General features: G+C 44.4%; 1 protein-coding gene across 3 annotated transcripts in view; it reads right to left on the reverse strand.

Moving 5' to 3' along the window:
- TESK2 (testis associated actin remodelling kinase 2) overlaps positions 1–25764 on the reverse strand; it is an 864966-nt gene that overhangs the window by 357030 nt on the left and 482172 nt on the right. For all 3 annotated transcript variants that reach the window (XM_069642367.1, XM_069642366.1, XM_069642368.1), the window contains one exon: positions 14079–14225. In XM_069642367.1, the coding sequence (XP_069498468.1) occupies positions 14079–14225 (147 nt within the window). The remainder of the gene's footprint in view (positions 1–14078; positions 14226–25764) is intronic.

Consider the following 25764-nt stretch of genomic DNA (forward strand, 5'->3'; position numbering starts at 1 on the left):
AACACATTTTAACAGATGGCGGTGTCCAACAAGTAGGGTGGCTCTCCAACCGCCTCCCCACTCCACCCCAGCAGGTTCGCCAACTGATCCTGTAATCCCTCAGTGTAGAGTATTCGCGTAGCTGAGCCTGGTCAGTTTTCTTCCTTCCGTGATGGACCATGTTCCATTCACCCAGGATGCAGCTCCTGCACCCCTCACCGTAATCGTATTTCTGATGCTTGTATCTGCTGAGATTCACATGCTATGCATAGGCCGACATCTAGTGGAAGCTGCAGAGTATTACAGTTGTTTTCGAAACTCGAAAAGGGACGTCGACAGGGCGTGCCAGTAATACTATCCCTAGTGTGACGTTCACTGTACCCATGGTCCTTCACGCGTCGAGGTCCCTCAGATTGTTTTGTTCTGACATGAGGTTGCATGAAGTGTAGCGCGAGTACAGTTGAATCCAAGCCGATACAGGCAGAAAGCTCAGAACATCTATGGACCTTCTCTCCGGGGAGGAAGGATGGGCGCATGCGAATCTAAGCACATATAAGCATCAGAAATACGATTACGGTGAGTAATGTATCCCTTCTGAGGATTGTGGAATCTGCTTAGATCACATGCTATACATAGATTAGTTAGGAGAGTTATGAGCGAGCAGTGTTAGGAGAAGGTGGTGGGTCATGAGAAGGAGCAGCGGCAAATAGATGTTTTAGAACCGCTTGTCCCACCTGTGAATCTGTCTTGGAATGTGCGTCAATGCAATAGTGCTGAACAAAGGTATGTACTGCGCTCCATGTAGCTGCTTTGCAAATGCTGTCTAATGGGACATTGGCAATAAAAGCCAGCGTAGCTCAGGTGATCCTTGTGGAGTGAGCTTTTGGTGTAAAAGGCAGTGTTTTGTTTGATTATGAATAGCACAACTGAATACATCTTACTATCCATCTGGAGATGGCATTTTTAGAAATGTGGCCCCTTCTCCGTCTGGTGCTATGGAGACAAAAAGTTGCCGTTTTCCTAAGCGGTCTGGTCTTGTTTACGTAGTAAAGGGCCGCTCTGCTCACATCCAGTGTGTGGAGTTTTACCTCAGCTGAGCTAGTTGGCCTCTGAAAGAAAGCCGGAAGGCTCAATGTATTTGTTCATGTGGAATTTAGAAATGAATTTAGGGGAGAACCTAGGAGGAGTACGTAAAGCCAATTTATCCTGATGTATATTAAAAAATGGGCCCTGCACTGACAATGCTTGCAATTCACTAACTTGTTACGCTCACCTGGTCTCTGCGGAGGCGTTGGGGCACGGTTGCAGCCCCCCCGGGGGTGAGGTTGCTCGGGTCCGACTTTGCCCTCTGCGCTTATGTGGTGATTGGTGGTAATAGGTGATTGGTGGTAATAGGTGATGCTGCTCGGAACTGCTCCTGTGTGGAGAATAGAGGGTGTGAGAATGCCAGCTTGTGAGCCTGATCCCCTTCCAGACACCTTCTCCTAAACCGTGGTACCCGTGGGATGCGCTGTCCCTGGAAAGATCACCTGTTGATTAGTTTTGGCAAGCACTCCGTCCTGCTGCTTCTGGCAGGGGCGGTTGTATGATCTTGACCCAAGTTCTTTCACTGGTCCCTTGCATGTGGTAGTCCAGTCTTGCTGCAACTAAGCCACTATACTTCAGTTAAGTGTTCCTGTTTGCCTTTGTCTTTCCTCGTCTGTTTTTGTTGCATTCTAAAGTTTGTTGTCTGGTATTGCTGTCTGTTCCGCTTTTGATGTTTGCTCTTTTGCTTTCTTCCCTTGCAGGTGATGTTGCCGGCCTGGAAGAAGCTGCGGAGCTTGAGGTGGCAGCCAGAGGAAACGAGGAACGAAGCTGCAGTGGTACAGTAGCTGGTAAGTTGTTAACTAGGGGGCGCGCAGGGTTCAAATGTGGTGCATCCCTAGGACGAATGTTCTAACCTTGTCCTTCTTCACAGGGTCCGAGTTCGTGGATGCGGAGCTCAGTGCTGCGGTGTCGGGATCAAGATCACTGGATGTCAGGAGATGAGTCTGCAGATGAAGCGATGAAGCACTGGTTTCCTGGAGGTGCGTATGCAGGAGAATGCCTGGTTTCAAAGGTAAGTAAACTGGTCCAAGCGGCAGTGAGCGTCACGTTGCACGTGAGTGCACAGTAACGCGATGCACCAGCCTTAAGGATGGAGCAGCTTATATAGCTGAGATTCTGAAGCCACGCCCACCAGGTTCAACCTGCCTGCCACACCCGATGAGTCAGCACATGAGGATGTTCTCCGGAATAAAGGCTTTCAGCTCCTGGAAAGTTCTTGTAAAATAAAAGCACTCCTGCACTGAAATAAAGTTTCCGGTGGGTTTGAAATAGGAGGGTGGAGTCTCTTGACTCCCTCCATCAATGCTTTAATGACTGAAATATTCCACCACGATACCTTAATTTGAGAGGTTGCTCGCTGATAAAGCCGCCAGGTGGACCTTTATGGAGTTGAATACTAACCCTGGGTCTTACAAATGGAGCATATTATTTAGAAAGTGAGATGGAGTACTATGGGGTTTATTTGCTTAGACTGGCACCAGATTACAAATCTCCTCCACTTGTCGAAATAACAGTGTCTGGTGTTTGGTTTACCTGCCTCCTTGAGGATATCCATACACCGCTGAGGTAAAGGTGTCCAAACTCTGAGTGTGGTAAAGCGTGCACCGTTCCCTTGTGTTGGGTTAACACGTTGGTTAGGTATGGGAGTTTGATGGGATTGCACATTGGCAGTTTGCGCAGCTGTGGATAAGCATAATCTGTTCTTGGTGCATCTTGTTCACCATCCTGCTCATTAATGGAGTCCGGGGGAGAAAAGCGTAAGAAAATTTCCCTGACCAGTTCATCCATAGGATGTTCCCCTTGGAGTCTGGCTGGGGAACCTGGACGCGAAGTCTGATTGCTTGTTTTCTCCTGTAGCCTATTGTGGGGTATCCCCATTGAGAGAAGATGTTGTCTACGACGCCCGAGTCTAGTGCTACTCGTGTTCCTCTGGTAGGGCACCTCTGCTCAGAGAGTCTGCTAGAGTGTTGAGTACCCCTGGAACGTGTTGTGAGGATAGGGATATTCCTCGTCTGAGGGCCCGTTTCCATAGTCTCTGTGCCAACTTGGGCAAACTATTAAGAGTGTGTGCCCCCCGTTTGTTGATGCAGAACATCGCTGTTGTGCTGTCCGTCAGGATCTGAACCGTCTGGTTGGTCAGTTTTACTTCGAATGCTTGGAGTGCTTTGAGTACTACTAATAGTTACAGCAGGTTGATCTGGTTCTGTGCAGTGATTTGGGTCCACAAACCATGTGCTGTGTGGTGAAGATAATGAGCCCCCCCCCCCACCCGGAGAGTGAAGCATCTGTTTTGACAATCGCTTGCAATTCCGGATCGTGGAAGGGTTTTCCCTTTAACAGATTTTCTCTTGACCACCAGCGTAGGCTCTGTACTAGTGTTGGTGAAACGACTACTAAATCGTCCCACGGACCACTTACCCAAGACCATTGTTTCGTCAACCACTCCTGAATTGGTCACAAGCGCAGACGTGCGTGTGGGACTAGATATATGCACAATGCCATCATGCCTAGCAAACGCATAGCTTTGCGTATGCTTAACTGGAGACCGGCTTGATACTGGGGTATTTGCCAAAGCATGTTCTGCACTCTTCCCATGGAAGGGTAGGCCAAGCCTGTTTTTGTATCTAATACAGTTCATAGGAACTGTTTTGATGTGTTTGGTACAAGACTTGATTTTTTTCTCATTTATCGAGAAGCCCAATTGGAAGAGAAGATCTATGGTTCTTTGCGCGTTTAGTTTGCAAAGATGGGGAGTCTCCATTGTTATCAGCCAGTCGTCCAGATAGGAGTACACTGGGATTGCTTCCCAGCGCAGGTGCGACGCCACCACCGCCAGTACCTTGCTGAACACCCTTGGAGCTGATTCTATTCCAAAGTGCAGCACCTTGAATTGGTAGTGCTGGTTTGCTACTTTGAACCGCAAGAGTTTTCTGTGCGCTGGCAGCATTGAAATATGAAAATGGGCATCTTTCATATCCAATGTTGCCATGTAATCCCCCTGTTTTAGCAGGGGAATTACTTCTAGTAGAGTTGTCATGCAGAACATTTGTGGCTTTACATAAGTGTTCGCAGGGCGCAAGTCCAATGCTGGGCGCATTGTAAGATCTTTCTTTGGTACAAGGAAGTAGGTTGAATAAACACCCTTGTTTACCTCGTTATATGGCACAATCTCAATGGCGTCCTCGAGGAGCAGCGCGTTGACCTCTTCTATTAAGAGGAGTTCTTTTGATGTTTTCCTTTGGCGCGGAGGGAGGTTTGAAGGTGTTCCTAGGAGCTCCACACAATAACCTCCCGCTACTGTCGATAACACCCACTTGTCCGGGGTTATTCCCTCCTATGCGTGGGTGAAGGTTGAAATTCGTCCCCCTACTAGGGAGGCATGGGAGGAGACCTGTAGACGGCTGTCATTGTTTGGGAGGCGTGCCTCCACCTCTGGAAGTGGAGGCTCTGCATCGGCCGCAGGACCTGCGCTGGCCTCTAGGATAGCCCTGGGAGGCTTGACCCTGGTTGCTGTTCCATGAAGAATTTTGGTTTTGTCCATAGCCTGAAGCTCTTTGGGAGTTTTGTCCGCAAAAACGACAAAAATGGTTTTCGCCCCTCTGCCCAGTTTGTTTATTGGTAAGTTGGCTAAGAGATTTTAGAGTTTCATACTCCTCTTTGACCGACTTCAGAGCATCCTCTGCTGCTTTGCTGAATAGCACATTTGGTGCCACTGGCATGTTGAGCAACGTTGCCTGTATCTCCAGTTTAAAACTGGATTGGCGAAGCCAAGCATGGCGCTTGAGAATGGTTCCTTCTGCCATTATTCGTCCGGCATTGTCTTCAGCGTCAAAGTTATTCTTTAACAGGTTGCTGGCAGTAGCTTTGCCTTAAGCTGCTACAAGGGCAAGTTTCCTTCTTAGAGGCTCTGGCGCAGAATCACCAAGGGCCGTAATTTCATCTCATTTGTTGCAGTCATAGCTCGCCAACAGTATTGAATTGTTGGTGATCCTAGCTTGGCATGCTGCCAAAGTTGCCATCTGCCTACCCATGGTGTAGCGCTTCTTGCTCTGCTGGTCTGGGGGAGCTTCTGAAGAAGCTAGCGGTGTACCCGCCCTCTTCCGGGTAGTTGCGACTACTAGTGAATATGGCTTAAGCTGTCCTCTGATATATAAGGGATCAGATGGTGAAGGCCGGAATAGTTTCTCTATTCACGGACTGACTGCCCTAGTTTGACTGGGCGTTTCAAGAGTGTTGGATCCTCCTTTCAACTGGGTGGCCGCTTTCTTGTCCTCCAGGATATCCTCTGCAAAAATATCCTCAGGCAAATCTTTGTCCTGCTGAGTTTCGTGGGTCTCAATTCCGAAGTGCCCAGCTACTCTGATTAAGACATCATTAAAGACTGGCTGATTATCCACTAGGGAATCAGGTAAGGGGGAGTCTTGTGAAATTGTAGAGTCTATAGTGTAAACGCCTGACTCATCGTCATCATCCCCATCATCATCCCCATCATAGTAGTCTTCATCCTCCTGATCTCCCTCTGTGTCTGCATGCATGTCAAAGGTGTGTAGTGCGAGACCTCTTAGTTGGAGGCTCGGATGAAGACAGGGGATACATAGAGGAAGACCTGGGCTGAGAGCTTGTGGCCTGATCAGTTGGAGGTGTATTTTTCGTAAACTTTCTAAAGCATTAGGATTTTTTTCAAAGAAATCTGCAAAGAAAGACATTCTAGACATAACTATTTGTCTTCTGATGACCACTTAGCTGCACTGGGTAAGACCCTAGAGTAAGGTACAGTACGTGTTTGGGTAAGATCTTTATTATGTAGGGCTTCACTTAATGGGCCCTCCCCCTCAATTTGTGGGACATACTCCCCCCTCCTCTTGTGCGGCAGTTACAGTGTCCTCCACCCTATGAGACTTTCCCTTTTGGATTCTGTTTGTCTGGGACTTGTCCTTATGATTTGGGCTCTTAAAGGAAGATTCTTTGGAATTAGAACCTCTAATAAGGGTTTCTGGGACACGTTTTAGAATCAGGTGTGATAACCCTGAATCTTTAGGCTTCCCCACCGGTTTCGACGAAACGCGTAGAGTTTCAGTACTGGGGAGCACATCTGCCGCGTCAGCCGACGTTCGGTTGTAGAAGTTTTATGGGCGGCGTCTTTTGTCTTATGGGGCCTCTCATGAGGCGACCGTGCCTTGGAGCGCCCAGAGGACAGAGAATCCACCGATCTGCCCCTAGACACCGCGGGACGTGTGTTTAGTGTGGGAAGATGTAGTGCTTTTGCTGCCCGGTGTAGTCCCCACAACAGAGCCACCGACCTGTCTCCCAGGGTCGGGGGCTAGCACTTGGGAACGTGACTGTTCACAGTCACCCTCGCCGTCCGAAAAGGTGGCACTGCTGTCGTCACTGGAGGCTCCCTCCATGTCCATGATGGCCTTGGCTTGCACGGCGTGATGGGCCAAGATCTTTGTTCCGCTATCCGTAAGTGTCTTGGGTCGAAAGAGCTTACAAGCTAGACAGTACCCTTCATCGTGGTTGCATTTTAAACAGAGTGCGGAGTCAAGCAGAGTCTTTTGAGTGAGAAGTGACCTGCTGTCTTGAGTTTTTTTTTTTGTTGCTTTCAACTGTTTTGGGCGGCGACTCCTTTAAAAACTGACTCGCAGAGTCTTTGGCGTCATTGGAGGAGAGGAGGAGAGGTCCTGGACCTTCAATCTGTCCCCTTGCCCTCCAATCCCTACAGTCTGTCTGCCTTGATCCAGGATCCAATGTCGAGCAGTAGTGCTCATGGGACAACTACGATTGCGAGAAGAGAGCACAGCAAAAGCACGCGATGCCTTCAGCGACCTCGGAAGCAGAGGACATCTGGCCCAGACCACACCGGCCTCAAGTAAGTCTGTACTTGTCATGCTCTAGCATGGAAAATAGTATGTGGAAATTGCGAAAGCAGCCATACAGGACTGGCAAAATGACTTATCTGATACTGCAAGTAGTACAGACTCAAACATGAAATTTAATACTGCACTCGGTGAAGGAATTCACCAAGATAATTTGAACAAATCCCATGTGGCAGAAGAGGAATTCGAGGAAGTGTTCGGTTCCCCAAGAGTGTTCTTACCCGGACCTCTAGGTGGGTCTGCTGATCACGTTGGAAGCTGCAGCAAACCTAATGATTCTACATACCTTAGTGAACTTGTTCACCCACTTAAAGTGCTATTAACTCAAACTAATACAAACAACAAAGAAAACAGATGCAACTCTTTGGAAGTCGTAAATAAGTGATTGCATGACTTAACGCAGCTAAATCAATCTCGCATGGTGCAATCCTACCCAGAAACGCAATCGGAAAATCAAAACCATGCAACCACACAACCAGTGAAAGCGTGTGGAAAGATGACCCCCCCCGCCCCACCCCCCAAAGTATATGAGCAAAAAGAACAATGGACAAGAGGCTCACAAAACCGAAGACGCACTGAAATGAGTCCATCACCAAAACTTAAAATCAACAGACACATTGTGTCAGTATCTGATTGCGACACAGTGATGATGAAAAACAAAACAGCTCAATCAAGAGAGTAAAGTGTGGATTCATCATCTGAATCCTCAAACATGGACTCTTCAATTATGGACCGTCCATACCCAAAAATAAGGAGAACGAAAATCCCAAGACTATTTAAGTCTCTACCACAAGGAAAAAAATTGACAAACTGTTACTGGATGTCCCTCTCCACAGGAATTGCAAACTTTAATTATGGCCTCCATGTCGATATCCACTGCGCCATTTATTAAAATGTATGAGGCTATAAATGAGAAAACAAAGGATCTGACCACGTTGGTGGCACTTATGAACTTAACATTACTAAAAATCGGAGATGAGAGCCACATCGGTAAAGGAGTCCAAAATGAATTTAACAAAAAAATAGAAGCCTTATTAAATATTTTGATTGAACAAAAAAAGAATGACCTTACGGAAAAGAAACTGTTTGCAGAAGTGACTCGTGAAGCACTGGCTCTTTTTAACAACGACCCCAGGAAAGAACAAAGAAAAGAGACCAGTAGAGAGATGGACCAAATTAACAAAATGGATCAACCCACGCCTGTTGATTTGGTCATCTCCCCAGATCAAACCAAAATCAACAGTACTGGTAAAACTCCAGCAGAAGATAGGGGTGGCTCTGAAGAAAAACCTAATGGAGCGCTTTCAGAATGTATCAATACAAATACTTACAAAGATACGAACGCGCAAATGGAACACAGTCTCAGTGGACTTAACAAATCAATGTGTGACACTTACCTCGAGTAACAGTGAGGAAGCTAGCATCCAAGCTTGCGTTGTAACCTCACCAATCAAGGAAGATGATAACACTAGTCAACCGCCAATCACAGTAAATTTGCTGAAGAGACAAGTTCACAATGTTTCCTTTAGCACGGCATTCAAACAAAGCTTAGGAAAAGACAATCTTGCGCTCCAAGACATTCAAACACCCTCAACCGCAAAGGCTACAAGCCATCTGGATGTCAACCAAATTACGAGGCAGATGAGGTGTTTGACATTACGAAAGACGAAAGAGGAATTTTCCAAATTTTTAAGGGAAATAAATCAACCTTAGAAAACTCAAAAGAAATTAAATTAAGTTCCCAATGCACAACCAAGAAATCGAAAAACCAACTCGCAAAAAATACGAAGCGAGGTAATGGTGCAAGGAAATTCCTTCGAAATATAAAATCGCTACATGTAACAGTCAACGGCGAAGTAAATAACACCTAAATAACACCCAAAGGATCAATACAAGAAGTCAGAAAGTTGACAGCAAAACAAAAGTATCTGAGGCAGTTATAACCTGTTTGGAGACTACTGCAGCAAAAGATACTGCAGTGAAATCAGTTAGCTCAATCGATATTTCAGAAGAGCTTCTGAGCAGGTCAACTTACGAAGATAACGAGATTGTGGAAACGATGCATGCAGAGCATACTCCCTCACCGGAAAGAACGGATTTATCCCCTTCACCCCCCCTGCCCTCCCGTCCCCAAGTCTGAAGAAGTATCCCGCAATCAAGCATGCAACGATAATACCAGTCCTGAGTGAAGAGCGAAAGTGATAAAACAATGAAGACGTGTACAATTGTCTATCCAATCGTGACACCCACCCCGAATCTGGAATGTGCTAGCAGCCCGATTTTCATGACTTTAAATGACAAATGAGAACAGCTAGCCTGAATGAAATTAAAGGACAACTATGTTATCTATGAACACAAAGACAGACATCTCTCGTTCCAGCGAGGAGATTGCAGGTCATGCAGCCCGGCTAGCAAATTCACCATGCGAGATAAAAAAGTCCCAATTCGACTACCTAGTCCACTGTCCAACGACACTAAAAACATGAAAAGATCGAGAAACATTGGTAGAAAGAAGGTGCATCATGAGGATGTCCAAATAAAGCTGCACAAAATAATCATTAAACGTGTACATAACGACAAATTAATTCTAAATCGAAATAACGTCATTAAGTTATTTCACTTAGTGCCAAGTCTCAGATTAATAACATCAGATGATCTGAAAGTCATAGAATTCCCACAAGAAAAAAGAAACGACAAAGTGGTCCTACATCTTGAGTCCAAAATAATTAGTGACACGATTATGGAGGCGGAGTCTGTTCTCATGTCGCTGGGGTTTGAAATTTACAGATACTCTGAGAATCTAACCGCACCTATCAAAGAACCAAGTGAATGACCAATTTACCCAAAATTTACAAGCATCCCAAAGAAATCTGAACATAATGAGAGTACAGAGAAAGAAAAAGATGAAATGGAAAATATCCGTACTCTTAAATTTAAAATAAAAGACACGGCTCCCCCCCAAAGAGCAACATCTTAATTTAGAGACAATGTATGTTCCATCGAAAGAAACTAGAGGGAAACATATTTCATCACCCCCTGAAAGAGATCAGATTAAAATCACTAAAGCGGGAGTAACAAGTGCGGATGAGCGTACTTATGGTGGTGAAAGAACAGCGGAAAACTCAAACGCAATGGACAAATGGACTTGGATAGCTACTACTTTGAACTCAAAACATAAAAATGAATGGCAGAAAACGGAGGACCGAACTGATTATTTGATTGGATCCTGGAACACAAGAGGTCACTTGCACCTATTCCAATCAAACTGGCTGCAATACTTGGTTATGGCTTGCTTACAGGAAGTATGGATGTGCGAATGTCCCAACATCGAGGGATATGAAGTTGCATTAAATCCAGCAATAAAAAAGAAGTTGGGAAGACCAATGGCTGGGTTGTTATCATAAAAATGGACACAGGATTCAGAATTGTGGATTCCAAGAACCCCGCTCCATTTATTCAGATCATCACCGTCAACAAGCCTAGCGAGAAACTTGGTAATTGTTTCTCATTAAAGATCATTAACCTGTATTGGAACCACCAAGATGCTGGTACGAGTATGTTCATGGATCAAGTCACTTCACTTATTGACGAGATCTACGAAGAATCAGACAGGCCTAACATCCTCCTTTGTGGAGACTTGAACATAGATTGTTTCAAGCAGCAAACTAAGATTAGTGGCAAATTACCACCTAGCCACAAACTCACAAAGGACTGGTGTCTTGAAATGGAGCAGAGAAAGCTCTCCATGTTGAACAGAAACATCTTGGGAGACATCCCACCTGAGACAACGTGGAGAAGAGGCGATCAGAACTCCATTAAAGACGATATCTTTGTGTCAGAAAGTCTACATATTCAAACAAAATCTATGCAGGTGGTCTGAATGACACCATGACCATGAGATGCTCATAATGAGAATGGCATTGTACAATGACTTGTGCGCCTCTAAATGGAAACATATGGTGGAAGTTGAACCTAACAGAGGTAGAATACGCCTGGACACAGGCTGTGACCTCAATTGTGACCTCAATTGCTACTCTTTATTGTAAAAAAGGAATGCCACTGGAATATCGACATCTACTGTCTAAGTTTGAGGAGAAAAACCATGGTCTAAAACATAAAGGCTTTACTCGTAGACATGTCTTCGACTTAGAAGTTCTTAAGAAAAAAAGACTTAGGCGCCAAGAGATTTGAACCTGCCAACAATTAAACATTGGTTCTAAAGAAATAAAAAGAATAGCCAAGCAAAAGTACAAAAATTGGGGCGCATAAACACCCGATGATGCAAAAAGATGCAGAACTAATGTTGAGCAAATTGAAAAACAAAAACCTGGCGGAATTCTGGCGTATAATTAACCATGAAGAAGCCCCTCAAACTGCAATTCAGTAACAGAAGTGGATTGGATCACACACCTTTCAGAAGTATACAGCATGAAAGGCGAAAAAGTCAATGAGATTTTGCTAGAGCTACCACGATGGGATCTTGACTTCCCTGAAGCCAAGATCCTAAATGTGATTAACTTACCAAGCTCCTCAAGGGCACCTGGGCCGGACGGACTGTCAAACCATCTAATTAAGCAAAATCCTGAACTATGGTCCACCATCTGCTACACACTATTCAAAAGAATTGCTGAACAAGGCCAGACCCCAAAGTCTTGGAAAAGTGCGATAATCGTACCTGTCTTTAAAAAGGGAAACCGAGCAAACCCAAAAGATTACCGCCCAATTGCCCTCTTAGACGCTGTAGGGAAGATTTATGCAACCCCCACGCTCTCATCTAAAAATATGGAAAATTTTCCTTAAAGCCTGTACTTACCTTCTATCAGCAGAAGGTAGTTCCAGCTTTGATCTACAGTGCAGAGAATGCATTTGGATGCCCTAATGATTTGTGGGCAACCTTGGAAAATTCATGGTCAAAAGTATTGCAACTACCAAAGGGCATGTCAACAGCTTGCGTCTGATCCGAACTATCGCTTATATCCATTAATGCCCGAATAAGCTGGAATTTGGTATCGCTGTAAGACCAAACAAAAGGCAAACATTCCGCAATTTGAAATTTTCTACAATCACGTTGTCAACAATACCAACTCTATTCTGGCAAGTTGCAAAACCCTCTGCGAGGAGATCCTAAAATAATTAAACTTGGCAAAAAAGAAAATGTGGCAACAAGACTGGTATTCTGCTGAATAACAGCAGCGTCAAACCAGCAGTATGAAAGACGCCCCATGTGAAGCAAACAACTATAGAAGGGTACCACCATATGTTGCACTTTTTCCAGATCCTAGACTAAGAGCCCTGTGCCTGTGCTTTCGACTGAACGCTTTTCAGACAAAGGATAGAATAAAGAGATTGGCGAAATACGCCAATCTTAATCTGATGAGCAGATTTTGTTCATAGGACGAAAAGACCTTAAAACATCTTGTCCTATTTTGCGGAGAATTGCATTCAATAAGAACAAGACACCTAGGAGTTCTCTTCTCAAGTCAATCGACACTATGTGCAAACAACTGGTGGCAAAGGATGTTTGATGGAATTGATAAGAAGTTGATTTATGCCCTAACTAACTTCCTAAGTGACATTAAAACAAAGCTGGCCTTAAAACTTCCAGAAGATGAAAACGAACAATGAAAGGGGCATAGGAATTCGAAATGCAGAATCATTTTACATTGTTTGATCTTGCTTTCTACTTCCCCCTTCTACTTTTCTGTTTTCCTCGAGATGGGAATGGTTGAAACTTTGACTGACTTTGGAATTTTAATTTTTGACTCGTATGGTTAGTTGGAGAACCTTATTGTTTGCTATTGTCTATCTGATGTTGAGGATGCTAAGGATGGATAAGACTTTTGGAATTGTGTTTTCTTCTTTTTTTGTTTTCTTTTAAAAGTTTGTATAAGCCAATATAAATAAATAAATAGATGTTACAGACCCTGTGTTTGTCGATCCACTGATATTTTTTTGATTACAGTTTGGGCAGAATTTAAAGGGTGTCTTGTCCATGTCTGGAGAAGGCAGCCGGGCGATAAGGGGAAGGGGAGGGGAAAAAACACATTGTCTAATGACCGTGCCCCACTCTACTGTAAGGGCCTAGGCCCGTTGGGCCTTCCAAGGCCGAAAGGGGTCTGTCGAAAGTTGACGTCCTCCGACGGATGCTTGTCCCTTTTCTTGTTCTTTACCTCGTCGAGAGCACGGCACCGGGAGTTATAGGACAGAAAGAGAAACTATCTTTTAAACTTTGCAGAAGCAAATGGCGTTAGCCGAAATTTAACTCCGCCTAATGTGACCGCTCATGATGGCGGAAAAAAAAACAATCTGAGGAACCTCGACACATGAAGGACCATGGGTACAGTGGACGTCACACAGGATAGTATTACTGGCACACCCGTCAACGTCCCTCTGAGTTTTTGCAAAAACAACAACTGCAATACTCTGCTTCCACCAAATGACGGCCTATGCATAGCATGTGATCTAAGCAGATTCCACAAGCCTCAGAAATATATATTTTTATGTTTCCACTCATCTTATTGTGCAACCCTAGGTGCCTGGTAATCTCAAGAAGAATGCAAAGAAGTAATATGGTGTTTAAATATTTTAGAAGACAAGGTATGCCCATTATCCTAGTGCATTCACAGCCTCAACAAAGACTGTGGTAAGGGTTAGAAGATTAATATGTAATGTGAGTGGTGGTTGGCCTGCAGGAGTGGTGGGTCTGTGGGGGTGGAGGTGAGTCTGCTGTGGCTGTGGGTTGACATATTCACTACTTACCCGTTTTTCCAGCATAAATTTGTCAAATAATGTGATTATCCAACTGACTTGCTACAAAAAGGCATTGGAAGGGGAAACACATTTAGAACACAATAGACATCTGCCAGAAACACATTGGCATATCGAAACAAACGCCCACTAAAACTCTCGACAGCCAGATTAAAAATAGCGTGTGGACCCAAACGACAATCCTCCCGAGATAAAAAAAAAAAAGAGGTGACCCGACAACCAAGGCTGAAAAAAGCATTACCAACTAATCCCACAAAGAACATTCAAGTCAAATAGCCAACACATCACCAGGGCAAAAACACAGACCTAGTTGAACCCATAAATACAGATTAACACAAAAAGCAGAGTCTTCCACATTCTGAATGGTACCTTGGATGTGAGATCACGGTGGAAAATGCCTTTAGAGTGTAGATAGGAGAGTCCCTGTGCAATGTCGCATGCCAATTTCACACGGACAGTCCATGGCAAATGTTGATCCCCATCCAACAGCTGTTCCAGGTTGCCACCATTGATGTACTGAAACAAAAGCAATATTGAAAGTCACATACAAAACAATTCAACACAAACATAAAAACCAATAATTTAAATCACTTGAGCATCTACTCTTGCTGCATTATTCTGGATGCACAATGAGTTGCAAAGACTTCTGTTTTATAGTTGTATGTTTTACAATAAGCAGCTACACAAATACATGTTGAGGACACAATCTTGTTTTTACAGTATGAGAATAGCATGAATGAGTCTTGAAGAGCAGTCAGTGGGTGCCGTGTCTTGACCAAAACAGGGACTGGATACAGTGAGCTTGGTTATCTGAAGGGCAGGAAGAATAGGTGTGCCCGGGAACTTGGTAAACCAGAGACAGTGTACGGAAAAGTCCAATCAGTTATAGACTGAGCATAGTGAACCCACAGTAGGTGGAGGTAGGGTGGGTGTGAGGCAGCAGGGGAGGACAAGTACAAACTGTTTCATGAACAGACATGTGTTGAATACCAACACAAGAACGTGGAAAAGTTTCAGGATATTTCTTTATAGAAATAAGGAAGACTCTTTCCTGAAAACTGAAGGCATGAGAGGGGGTCATTAGGAAATTGGAAGTCTAGCTGGGAAAAGGGGGAGAGGTGGGGCAAGACTTAGCAGAAGCTATTAGAACCCAAATGAAGCCCCAGGAAGCTTTAACCAATTTTGACAGGGACCGGTATACTAAAAAATTACACTGGGAGGGAGATAAAGCGGGTCGGTAACTAGCATGGCTGTTTCGTAGGCAACACGCAAGGGGCGCAATTACACAAATCACCGACAGTAAGGGCTCCAGGGTAAACAGATTAACGGGGTCTTTCAAGAATATTACAAAGCATTATATACAAGCGAAGGTACGTACTCAGAGGAGTATGCTTCGGACCTACTAGCTATCTGACGGATGCCTAAACAGGTGGCATTCCAGAGCGAATCACTGGAAACCCCCATAGAAGTTGAGGATATGGAGTGGGTACCAAGGACGATGCCGAAAGGGAAGAACACTGGGAAGGACGGCCTACCGGTCGAATATTACTTAAACTACGCAGAAATATTACTGCCGGTACTGCAGAGAGTTTATAAAGGAGACCTTTAATCTGGGAGCTCTCCCTGAATCCATGAGGGAGGCATTGATCCTGAAACCCCGGAAAGACCCACTTCTTTGTGGATCATATAGATCCATATCGCTCCTAAATGTCGATACAAAACCTTTGGGGAAGATATTAGCACTAAGCTAGAGGCAGCATCTACTGACCTCGCACACCCAGACCAATGCGGTTTTATTGGAGGGCGGAACACCTCAATGAATATAAGAAGATAGCACTTCATAATGGAGCACGTTCGCCATTCAGAAGAGGAATTGGCGTTGATGGCCCTGGACGCAACCAAGGCCTTCTGTTCTGTAGAGTGGCAGTGGTTGTTTAAGGTCTTAGAGGGTATAGGGATAGGTCCCATCAAGCTGCATTGGATATTATTTTCTAACCCCCAGGCACGAGTCAAAATGGGTGCGTGGATATCAGAGAAATGGACACTAGAAAGGGGCACACAACAAGGATGCCCGGCATCCCCAATATAGTTTGCCCTGGCATTTTAGACATTACATACAAGAGACGGGGGAATCCGGGTTCGCGGTTTAATGCACAATATATTATACGCAGATGACACATTGATATATGAGAGCAACCCCAGGGCAAACATTCCGCTAATATTAGAGGTAGTGAATAACTTTAGGAAACTGTCATGTCATAGTGTGAACGAGGATAAATCCCTGGTGTTCCCCCTGGGGACCATGAGTACACAATCACTGGACTTGCTTACGGGAGGAGAGATCCGTTGGGAACTAGAATCATTTTGTTACCTGGGAATCACCGTCTTTCACAGTATACAGGAACCATTCGAGTTTGATAAGTGAAGAGCACTGACAGGCATAAGAGAATCTATAACATTTTGGGAACCCCTCTGATCTCCCTGATGGGAAGAATAGCCATAAGTAAAATGGTGGTACTACCCAGACTATTGTATTATTTTATCACTATTCAATACAAGGTCAAAAAGATGTTCTTTAAGATGCTAGACATTTACATCAGGGAATTACTTTGGGGATCCAATAGAAGTAGGGTGGCATTGGCTACTTTGCAGAGCCCTCACACGGATGGGGGGCTCACAATACCAGATTTTGAGGGGTACTATGCGGCGGGCCAGGTGCAGACGGTCTCCAACTAGGTGGACACTCCCAAAGGTGACCTGCAACACCTACTGGAGGATTTCCCCACACATAGGAAAGGGATATAACTCCAATGGGACGCGACGGCAAGTAAGGGGAAGTGTGCAATCTACACAGTGCCCAGGGAACTCTGCATTAAAATACTGAGAATACTACGAGACACATACCCGTATAGTCCAGACTCGCCCTTGAGCTTTGATCCAGGACTCCAGGCATACTGATTCATCTGGATTGGAAGAAGTTACGAAGTAAAAGGTGTACAACAGTGGGGAACCTCTATGAGGGAGGGAAACTGATGCCATTCCAAGAATGCACCAACGATATGACATGGCTGAAGGAGCCTTTTTAAGTTACGCCCGGATAGTTAAAAGAATAGTGGTCCTGTGGGTAGACACCCCTACAGAACGAGAAATCCACCCCCCCCCCCCCAACCCACCAGTTAAGTATTATCGATAGCCGAGGTCTGATATCACAACTCTACCCACAGATCAGAGGGAAGAAGAAACTCCCGGAACTTAACTAGGGGTTAAGGGCAAATAGGAACAAGATATTGGGATAGAGATATCGGACGAACAGTTGGTTAAGATATGAGTATCAAGGTGTCAAGAAACGCCAGGTTTAGACTCATCCATAAAGTATACATGACACTGTCTAGACGCCACATGATCAATGCACAGCACCCACACACCTGCCCAAGATGCAAAGAAGCCACGGCGGGTTTTTGGCATATGACCTGGGCATGCCAAGTGATTAAAGCTTTTTGGGAAGAGGTAGTGAATAAAACTAACACTTGGACCACTAGTGAATATCTGTGTGTACCTGAAACATGTTTGTGGGGAAGACTGCCATGGTGGTAGCGAACAAAATCCAGAAGGAAAAAAGGTGGCCTTCCTACTCATACTAGCTACACGTAGGATAGCGATCTCCTGAAAGAACCCGAAAGGTCCATCAATTCAACAGTGGCTGAAAGATATATATCGTTGGGGGAGGGCAGAGATGGAATTACTCAGCGATCAGCCCAAAGTAGATGGAGAGGAGAGCAGTACTATGGACTGGGGTTAATTATTAAACAATATGATTACCGCCACCGACCTGTGCCCTCCGTGAAAAGAGGTAAAAATACTGACACATTCGAAAGAACTGACCCTCACTGGGGCATAGGCAAAAAGCAGAATCGTCAAGCTGTATCACTACCACCGGATGTAAGACGCATGCCTGTGAAGCAAACATGGATAGGACTACGGATTCTAAAATTCAAACTAATGTTACAGTACTACCCGTACTACGTTTATTGCGCTGCCTACCTACACCTGTGAAGTAAACAGTTGTAATAATTTATTCATTTTAAGGTTCAGAATGAAACGATTAACAAGTTGAATTGATGTTCATTCACAAGACATGTTGGGATATATTTAGTGCTCTACGATGACTTGAAGGAATGTTAACATTGTATACATGCAAGAGTAATGTACGTTGCTGGATGCTTTGTCTACTCATCAATTAACACTTTAAACAAAAAAACCAAGGCTTTTAACAATGGCTAGGCTCCTCCAATGCCAAAAATGTGTAAAATCGCTTCTATGGGAACCACTCCAATCTACTTATTAAGGCACATACGGATGAGGAGCTTTCCAGTAAACTTTCACGCTCTACTTTTGAGGGCAACTCAGTTGGGGGCCTTAAGCCTCTTCTACCTTGACTGCCATTAGCTGCATCAATCCCAACAAAAATGGACTGCCAAGGCTAGTGTCTGGGATGGATGCGGAATCTGACTGCAGAATGTTTTGAATATGAAGTATACAAATGCAGTTTTGTATGGTTCTTTTGCACAGGCAAGTGTGAAAATGCTGACATTACACGATGGGGGAAGGAACCCAAGGCCGCCCTCACCACCCCCACATTCTTTGTTCAACTGCTACAAATAGGCCTTAGCCAAATGTGCTGAGGTGGAGATACAGGTAGGAGCTTGAGTTGTGTTTCATTGCTCCACCACAGACCCGTGTTGTCAGTCTGAGTTACTAGCCACCCTTTAGCCCCATTTTATGTTCCTCCACCCACTGAACTGTGCTCTCAGAACTCCCGACCCTCCCTCAAGTGTGGATACCCATTATATTAGCAATGCACATATGTAGGGCTTTACTAGACACTCTGTGGACCTTTGGGCATTCGGTCAGGCTGTTGATGAAACGTCAGGGATGGTGTCAGGAATTGACAAGGCAAGAGGCGGATCCAGTACAAAGAATTATGAAGGGGCAGTCGAGGGCAGAATGTGCTTGCGATGTCTTCGCTTTGATATGGAGCCTTTGGTGGTTATGTCGGAATAAAGCTAAGCTTGCGGTTACAGCGTTTGCAGGCATTTCTTTTTTCAGAAATGGGAAAAGGAATTCTCCCACTCCTAGAGGGGTTTGGCTGTAGGCCAGCAATTACAGAATGCTATGGTGGATTGGCAATAGCTTGTGACGGGTAAAAAAGGTTGGATTCCCAGAGAGGGCGAAGGGGCATAGAGCTAGTTCTCTAGGTGTGAAAGTAAACTGGGATGTCCAATATAAAGACATGCCTGTGGCGCAAGAGCTCCAAAGATGAGAATGCATTAAGTATCCTTCAGGTGCACAAGAGTGAGTCTAATCAACATCTCCTTCCCCACAAAGGACTCAAAGGGCAGTTGGGCTGGAAGCACATCGGTTTGCTCATATTACCAGAATCTTCTGGAAAGGTGTTCCCCAGGAGGGAACTCTACACTAGTTCTTTGATGCACCTTCTAAAGACATCGGGGAAGAGTGAGCTACTCCATGTGGAAGCACTTAGATGGAAAAGGGCATACATTTCGAAGGAAAACAGAAGTAACTAAACCAATAGGCCCAATGACCTCATTAACTATTGTACACATTCGGCATAGCCGTGTCTGTCCAAGGCAAATGACAGGTGTGTTCTCAATCCTTCACTTTGGTGTTTGATAATATTTGGTTCTTCGGATACTCAGCTCTATAAATGGACTAGACCAGCATCAGTTCATTAAATAATGACGCAGGTGGAAGTACGTGACCGGGAAGGAGGTTGTGTGATGGGAAAGTCATGGACAACATCGGGGGACCAGTCTACTTTTTACTGAAATCAGCAACACTAGGTGATCCTGGGCCTGCCTGCGCACACTCAAACGTAGCTCAGGATATCTACAGCCGACCCGGCCCTTTTCTGCTTAGCACAATGCACCATCTTAATCCAGCAGAGACCAATTTCTGCGGCAGCTTGTTTAAATATTACAATGGACCCGCCAGGCAGGCTGAGCCATTGATCAACAGCACTGGATAACTGAAATTGCTATAAGAGAATGAATGAGGTCTTCGCAAAGCTCAACACTAAATCAAGTGTTCAAAAGAAAAGAAAAAGATCTTTCATGCGCTCGAATATTTTACTTTTTGTAAATTATTTGCACTCTTTGGATTCTCATTACGTGGAAAAATGTTGTAAGTTTTTTATACAAAATCTAAGTAAAATGTTGGAGGATATGGAATACATTTCTTTTGCCTTGAATACTTTTTGTAACACGAGGGGGTCGCAAATAACACACAAGAAATCCATTCTTCTTAAATTTAGCACATATATGCCAATGTATTCCCTTGCAAGTGGAATAAGTAACTAAATCAGAACAGCAAAGCTACCTATACTTTAGAACATCAATACCCTCGACATGTAAAAACATAAAGCTAAGCCGCTGCTATGTACCAAAACCGCACACCACATTGTACAAACTGTGCTTAACAGCCACTGACGCTGCAAATGCTACCATGAGACTCTTCCATTATAGTTGCACACCACAATACATAACACCTCTGTTTAGCAACAGCAACTGACAGCACGAATTCCAAAACATGGGTCACCCACCACAAAATAAAATATGGGCTACCAACAGAAAATACCCCAAATGACGGATTCCTTGTGTGATTAAAACCACTGTGCCGCCAAGTTAACTTGCTTTCAAAGTCTACACAATCACAGCTGAGATCTTTCTAAAGAAACACTGACAGTCATGGGGTTCTTGGCCACACCATTCAACCCAACTGCAATATCGCCTAGGCTGCCCCCAACCAACAGGAGCAACATCAAAACTTGCCATCACCAGACCCATTGGCAGTCACTTCACCTCCACTGACCGATGTGTGCATTGGACTGGACATGTTGTTATTTGGGGAACCAAAATATTACAAAGTGGCTGCCGTGGATTCAAACGCAAAATCAAGCAAAACACAGCTCTTATTTTTAGCCATTTCACTTAGTGCAGACTAGGTTCCATGGAACAAAAACGCTTTTCAGAGTGCATTTATTGTAGCAGGAGCATCTCCCGTATGGGGGCTCGTAAATAGACAAAAATGGTCCGTAGGTTTAAGACTGGGTGACTGAAAGGGGGGCCATAGTGGCCCACTTGGACCTTGCAATGAATACCGAACAGGACGGCACACATTACAGACTTTTGATTTACACATTTACATTACAAAAGGGTACAACCCAGGAGAGGCAGAGAAAGAAATTACAATGCACATGCTCTCAATATATTAAAGTATCCGAAAATTGGTCTTTGTATGGTTTGTGGAAGTACTTGCAGCATCCATTTAGATGCAAGTGAATCAACGGCAGTGAATCCAATCAATTCCCTGCACACAGCACCACCACACTTACCATATCCTATTAAATAACTATGCCCAAAGATTTAGTGTTTTTAGATCACATATTATACCCCAATGGAATGCACTGCAGTGAATTTACACACCTTTTAACAAAAGTCATTGGGAGCCAGGTGCTGGGTGCCTTCAGCATTAGATGAAGCCAGTGCCAGAGTAAAATATTTGTATGTTTCTACTGAGCCTCATTTAAGCATGCTTCTTCTGGAAAATGTCCTCACAGGTTTTTATGCTCTCTATGGATGTAAAACTAGGTTGTAATGCTCCTTTACCACCCACACCATTTTAGTAGGCCACATCTGTTAATTAATCAGACTATACTTTCCTCACCACCTTTTTTGTTGGTTCCACCCAATGCACCCAAACAGTACCGTAGCCCCCCCCCACTACTATCCCACACTTGAGATCATTGGATGAGAATATAGCAAAATCCCCATATTAAGGTATCCACTAACTTGACCACATCGTTTGCCACAGCACTGGGTCATTCTCGCTTCAAATCAATGCCTTTGAAATGGCTTGCAATTAATATTTCACTTCACCCCTCAAACTGCAGTTTGCTTAAATCCCTCCTTAACATTCTAGTCTCAGGGATATCACTACTTGCTTACCTTCTCCACTGCAAATGCAAAGAGGGTCAACTTGCATATCATTCTGTCGGCTCACTGTAAACCAGTACTCTGTGTTAAGGAGGTTCTGCCCAAAACAGTGTTCAGGTTGTGGTGGAACAGGGGCAGTAACTACAGCCAAGCAGACTGGCTCCTTAAGCTTACCTTTGCTCATCTCTTGGTAGCAGTCAAGAATACAGAGAACAAAGGGATGTTCAAATAAAGGTATTCTGAACATATTTTTACTCCGAGGAAACATTTAAGCCAAAATTCCGCTGCTTCTTCAGCATGCTCCACATCTCTCAAAGGTTTTAAGCTGCTGCAAGGTCTTCATCTTTCACTTTTACTTCCCGGAATCTTGCTAAATGGGCCGTCGTGGTGTCTTCATGAAACAGCTGGTCTAGCACTTATTATAGCTCAGATTGACAGGCACATCAAGGTGACCGCTCACGGTATACCGGCTCCACTAAATCCATTCTGTAGTCTATGGCACAGAGCGGGTCGGAGCTCTGGCATTCTGGCACCAGAGCTAAAGCAACAGTAGGAGGCTCTGAATGATGAACTCCAGGGCAGAAAATGCCAAGGGGGTGTGCCTCCTTGCCAGTGGACAGGATCAGCATGTTTCAGCTCTTCAATAGCAGTGTGAGGGACAGAAGCACTACGCCTCAAGGAAAAGCCTACCGCGCCCCCCCCCCGCACTCCTCGGAAAGCAACAAGTTGCCCACACACCTCAACTGCAGAACCTTTTAGTCAGATTCAGATTGGCGTCTTCATTAATTTAGTTTGTTGAGGAGCACAAATGCATGTGAGGAGCGGATGACTCTTCTGGAATGGTGAGTTTTCTTCCACTTATACTTCTTGCCCTTCTACAAGAAGCGCTACTGATGAATCTCGGGCTCTGAGAGTCTCAGGGAGTCTCCAGTGAAGGTTTTTCATGAGTTAATTTAGAAGCCATGAAATTATTAGCGGTCCACTTCCTACAAGCTTTTGGCGTCACTAGGTTTTGGCGTCAATGCCTCTTAAGATGGATTACTAGAATCCGGCCTGGTGGACAGATTTCAGGAGGCCACCCTAGTTATAGTGAACAGGAGGAGTCAGAATTCAGCCAAAACCCAATCAAATAGCAATGCAGAGCTGTGAAGGCTATTCTCAGGAGTGTGCGAATGGGACCAAGGGTCCACAAGGCATGCATGCACTGAAGCACACAAGTCAATTTAAACAGGAATACACAAAAATGCTATTTTTATTCTAGGCCTCAAACAGACTAATAAAGTGAAACTAGCAGGTGATATTGCACTACACGCAATAATAAACTTATCACCATATGTTCTTAAAATCCATTCAATGACTTAAATTGAATCAATAAAAAGGTGATTAAGTGATACAGCAATATAGGACCAAGTCACAAGAAATATGCCCTCACTTCAGAGGTCCAAGCCCTATGAAGAGTGGAGTCTTGTGCCCAAAAGCCCCAATGCTTCACCCCCTGTCCCCACCCACCCCAAGAGTGTATCTGATGCATGTAAAGTAACTGCGTTGGTGAATGTTCAAGAAAAGAGAAGCAACAAAGTTACTGGTAAGTAAACATTTGTTCTCCTCTTTCAGGCTTCCATGCTCAGGTGCGACAATCAAAAAGAAGTGGAGTGGAAGGATACAAAGAGACTTGTTCTCAATGTTATCCTATAAAGGACATGGGGATGCAAATACTTTGAGTTTACTTACCCTCCTGACTCCAATTTTCCCAGAGGACTGGATGGCTCGACTGGGAGGGGGGAGGAGGGCAGCAGTATCCCAGTACTGATAGTCTGAATGATTGGTTTCCCTATGAGAAAAGGGCAAGGGGAGTGAAGCTAAAGGCTTCACTTCGCTGTATAAAGTCAAGACCGGTCCAAAAGCATTAGGTTTGGGGGTCCATGGAACTATGGAGGGAATGTTGCTAAAAGAGAAATCTTTCCTAACACTGCCTGACCAGATGCACGCTACATACAGATCATTCAAGACAAAAGAGCAGGAGTGCAGATCTGGACATGGAACAGTGTCATCTCTGCAGTCAACAAAGCCTGACTTAGCTAGTGACCCTGTCAAAATTCAAAAAGTTCAAGCAATTGATGACTAAATTCCGTACGGTGCAGGTAGAAAAAATAGCAAATGAGGAAGATGGCCAACAGCTTGGAGTATGCACCCATGACATGGCAGATTACATTATAGATTCTATGCTGGTGCAATACCACTTATTTAATAATCTCTACTGATCTAGTGCCACCCCACAATTGTGAGCAAGGCAAACAGTTACTAGAGTGAAACATCTAATGTACTTAAAGACAATTAAGTCAAATCCAAACAAAGCTGGTCTCCAGCTTTATGCAGTTGAAGCCACCACATTACTCAGACAGCTTATGCACAAAATTACTATGCTTCCTTGAATTAACCACAGGCAGCTTATCTACAAACAGTAAGTTGACATGCCTGCTTAAATCTCACTATTGTCAATACACATAGTCACCACTTCTATGAATATTTCCATTTAAGCAAAACAATGAACTTCAATTATAATATTACCGCTTATCGGTCGGTGTGTTCACATGTAGTTACAAAGCTTTCACCAAGAACCTTTCTCATCAACAGTTGTAAAATTCTGCAAAACACTTGATTTTCTCCAATATAAAATCAATTATGGTATTGGAGAAAGGAGTCTCAAATGACATTTAGAAATACATTCACTCCGGCTGGCCTTCCTATAGGAGTGTTAGGATGTTAATGTATAAACCATGTGCAGGGGGATTTAAATGTAGGCAAGACAAAATTGCAACTGACTCCTACAGATTTGGATTATGAAATCAAGACTCAGTGAGTTTGAAAAAACTTTGGTCTACCCACCCAATGTAAGAGAATATTCCTGGATTGCATTTGATAAAGGTAACCCTTTACTTTCACTTCACAGAGTTCTGTTGTGCATCTACAGCATAAGGAGTAGGGGGATTTTACCACAACATTTTATATGGGTTACATCTAATCTCCCTTTGCATATTCAAATCTTTAAATCCTCTAGGACTCCCACAGGTGTCAAATCATGTTTTAGTTCTCTCTATCAGACAACGCACCTTCATGACTGATCCATAGTATGCATTGACTAATAAGTCTGGGAAAGCACATGGGTAGATTGTAAAATGGCCAAAGTACCACTTTATTTGGGCAGGAATGCAGCCAGTGTTGCACTATTCCAGTTTTGCATTTGATTGCAATGAAAAACAGTATTATCTTACAATGCTCCTGTGACTATTTGGAATTAGTGTCCTTTTCTCCCAGGCCCCACTCACCCCTCGGGGAGTTAAACACTGGCAATCAGTTAGATTGGGACTTAGTCTCACTTTCCCCCAGAGGCTCAATGTTACTCGGGCTCTGGTTTTCGCTAGGCTGGACAATTGCAATAGCCTCTTCCTGAATCTTCATTCTTCCACTCTTCAACCCAGAATAGGGCAGCAAGTCTTATCCTTGGCCTCAAGCCCATGGAGTGCAACGCTCATACCTTACAAAGTCTTCAATGGCTCCCAGTTGCTTCACAGATTAAATTCAAATCCCTCCACATCATCCACAAGGCCTTCTGAGGCCTGACACCATGCTATCTTCAACTCTTCCTAAATATTTCCCCTCTCGACCTCTGGCAACAATTCCTTGTGTGTAAAGCAGTTTGCTGAGCAGAGGGCAAGTAGGCAATCCCTTTCCTCAGCTGACTCCCTTATTTGAAACACCCTTCCCCTCCCTCTTCGTCTTGAGCAGGACTTTCTTGAATTCCGGAAGAGCCTCAAGACCTCCCCTCCCTTCCACCACCCCTCTCCCTCCCCTGCTAGTCTCACTGTAGCCAGATTGGTGTGCGCGGCCCTCATGCATCCTCAGGGCCCTGAACTCCCACCCCTCATCATCCCAGCTGCTGTCTATCCTCGGCTCACCCTCCACTTTTGGCAGCTTGCCCTTACCTTGCATTGCACTTCACATGCTGCTCATCCACAAGCATCACAGCACCTAACCCATTCCCT

Source organism: Ambystoma mexicanum, chromosome 1q (genome assembly GCF_040938575.1).
Source record: "Ambystoma mexicanum isolate Mex_15411 chromosome 1q, UKY_AmexF1_1, whole genome shotgun sequence".
Classification (NCBI taxonomy): domain Eukaryota; kingdom Metazoa; phylum Chordata; class Amphibia; order Caudata; family Ambystomatidae; genus Ambystoma; species Ambystoma mexicanum.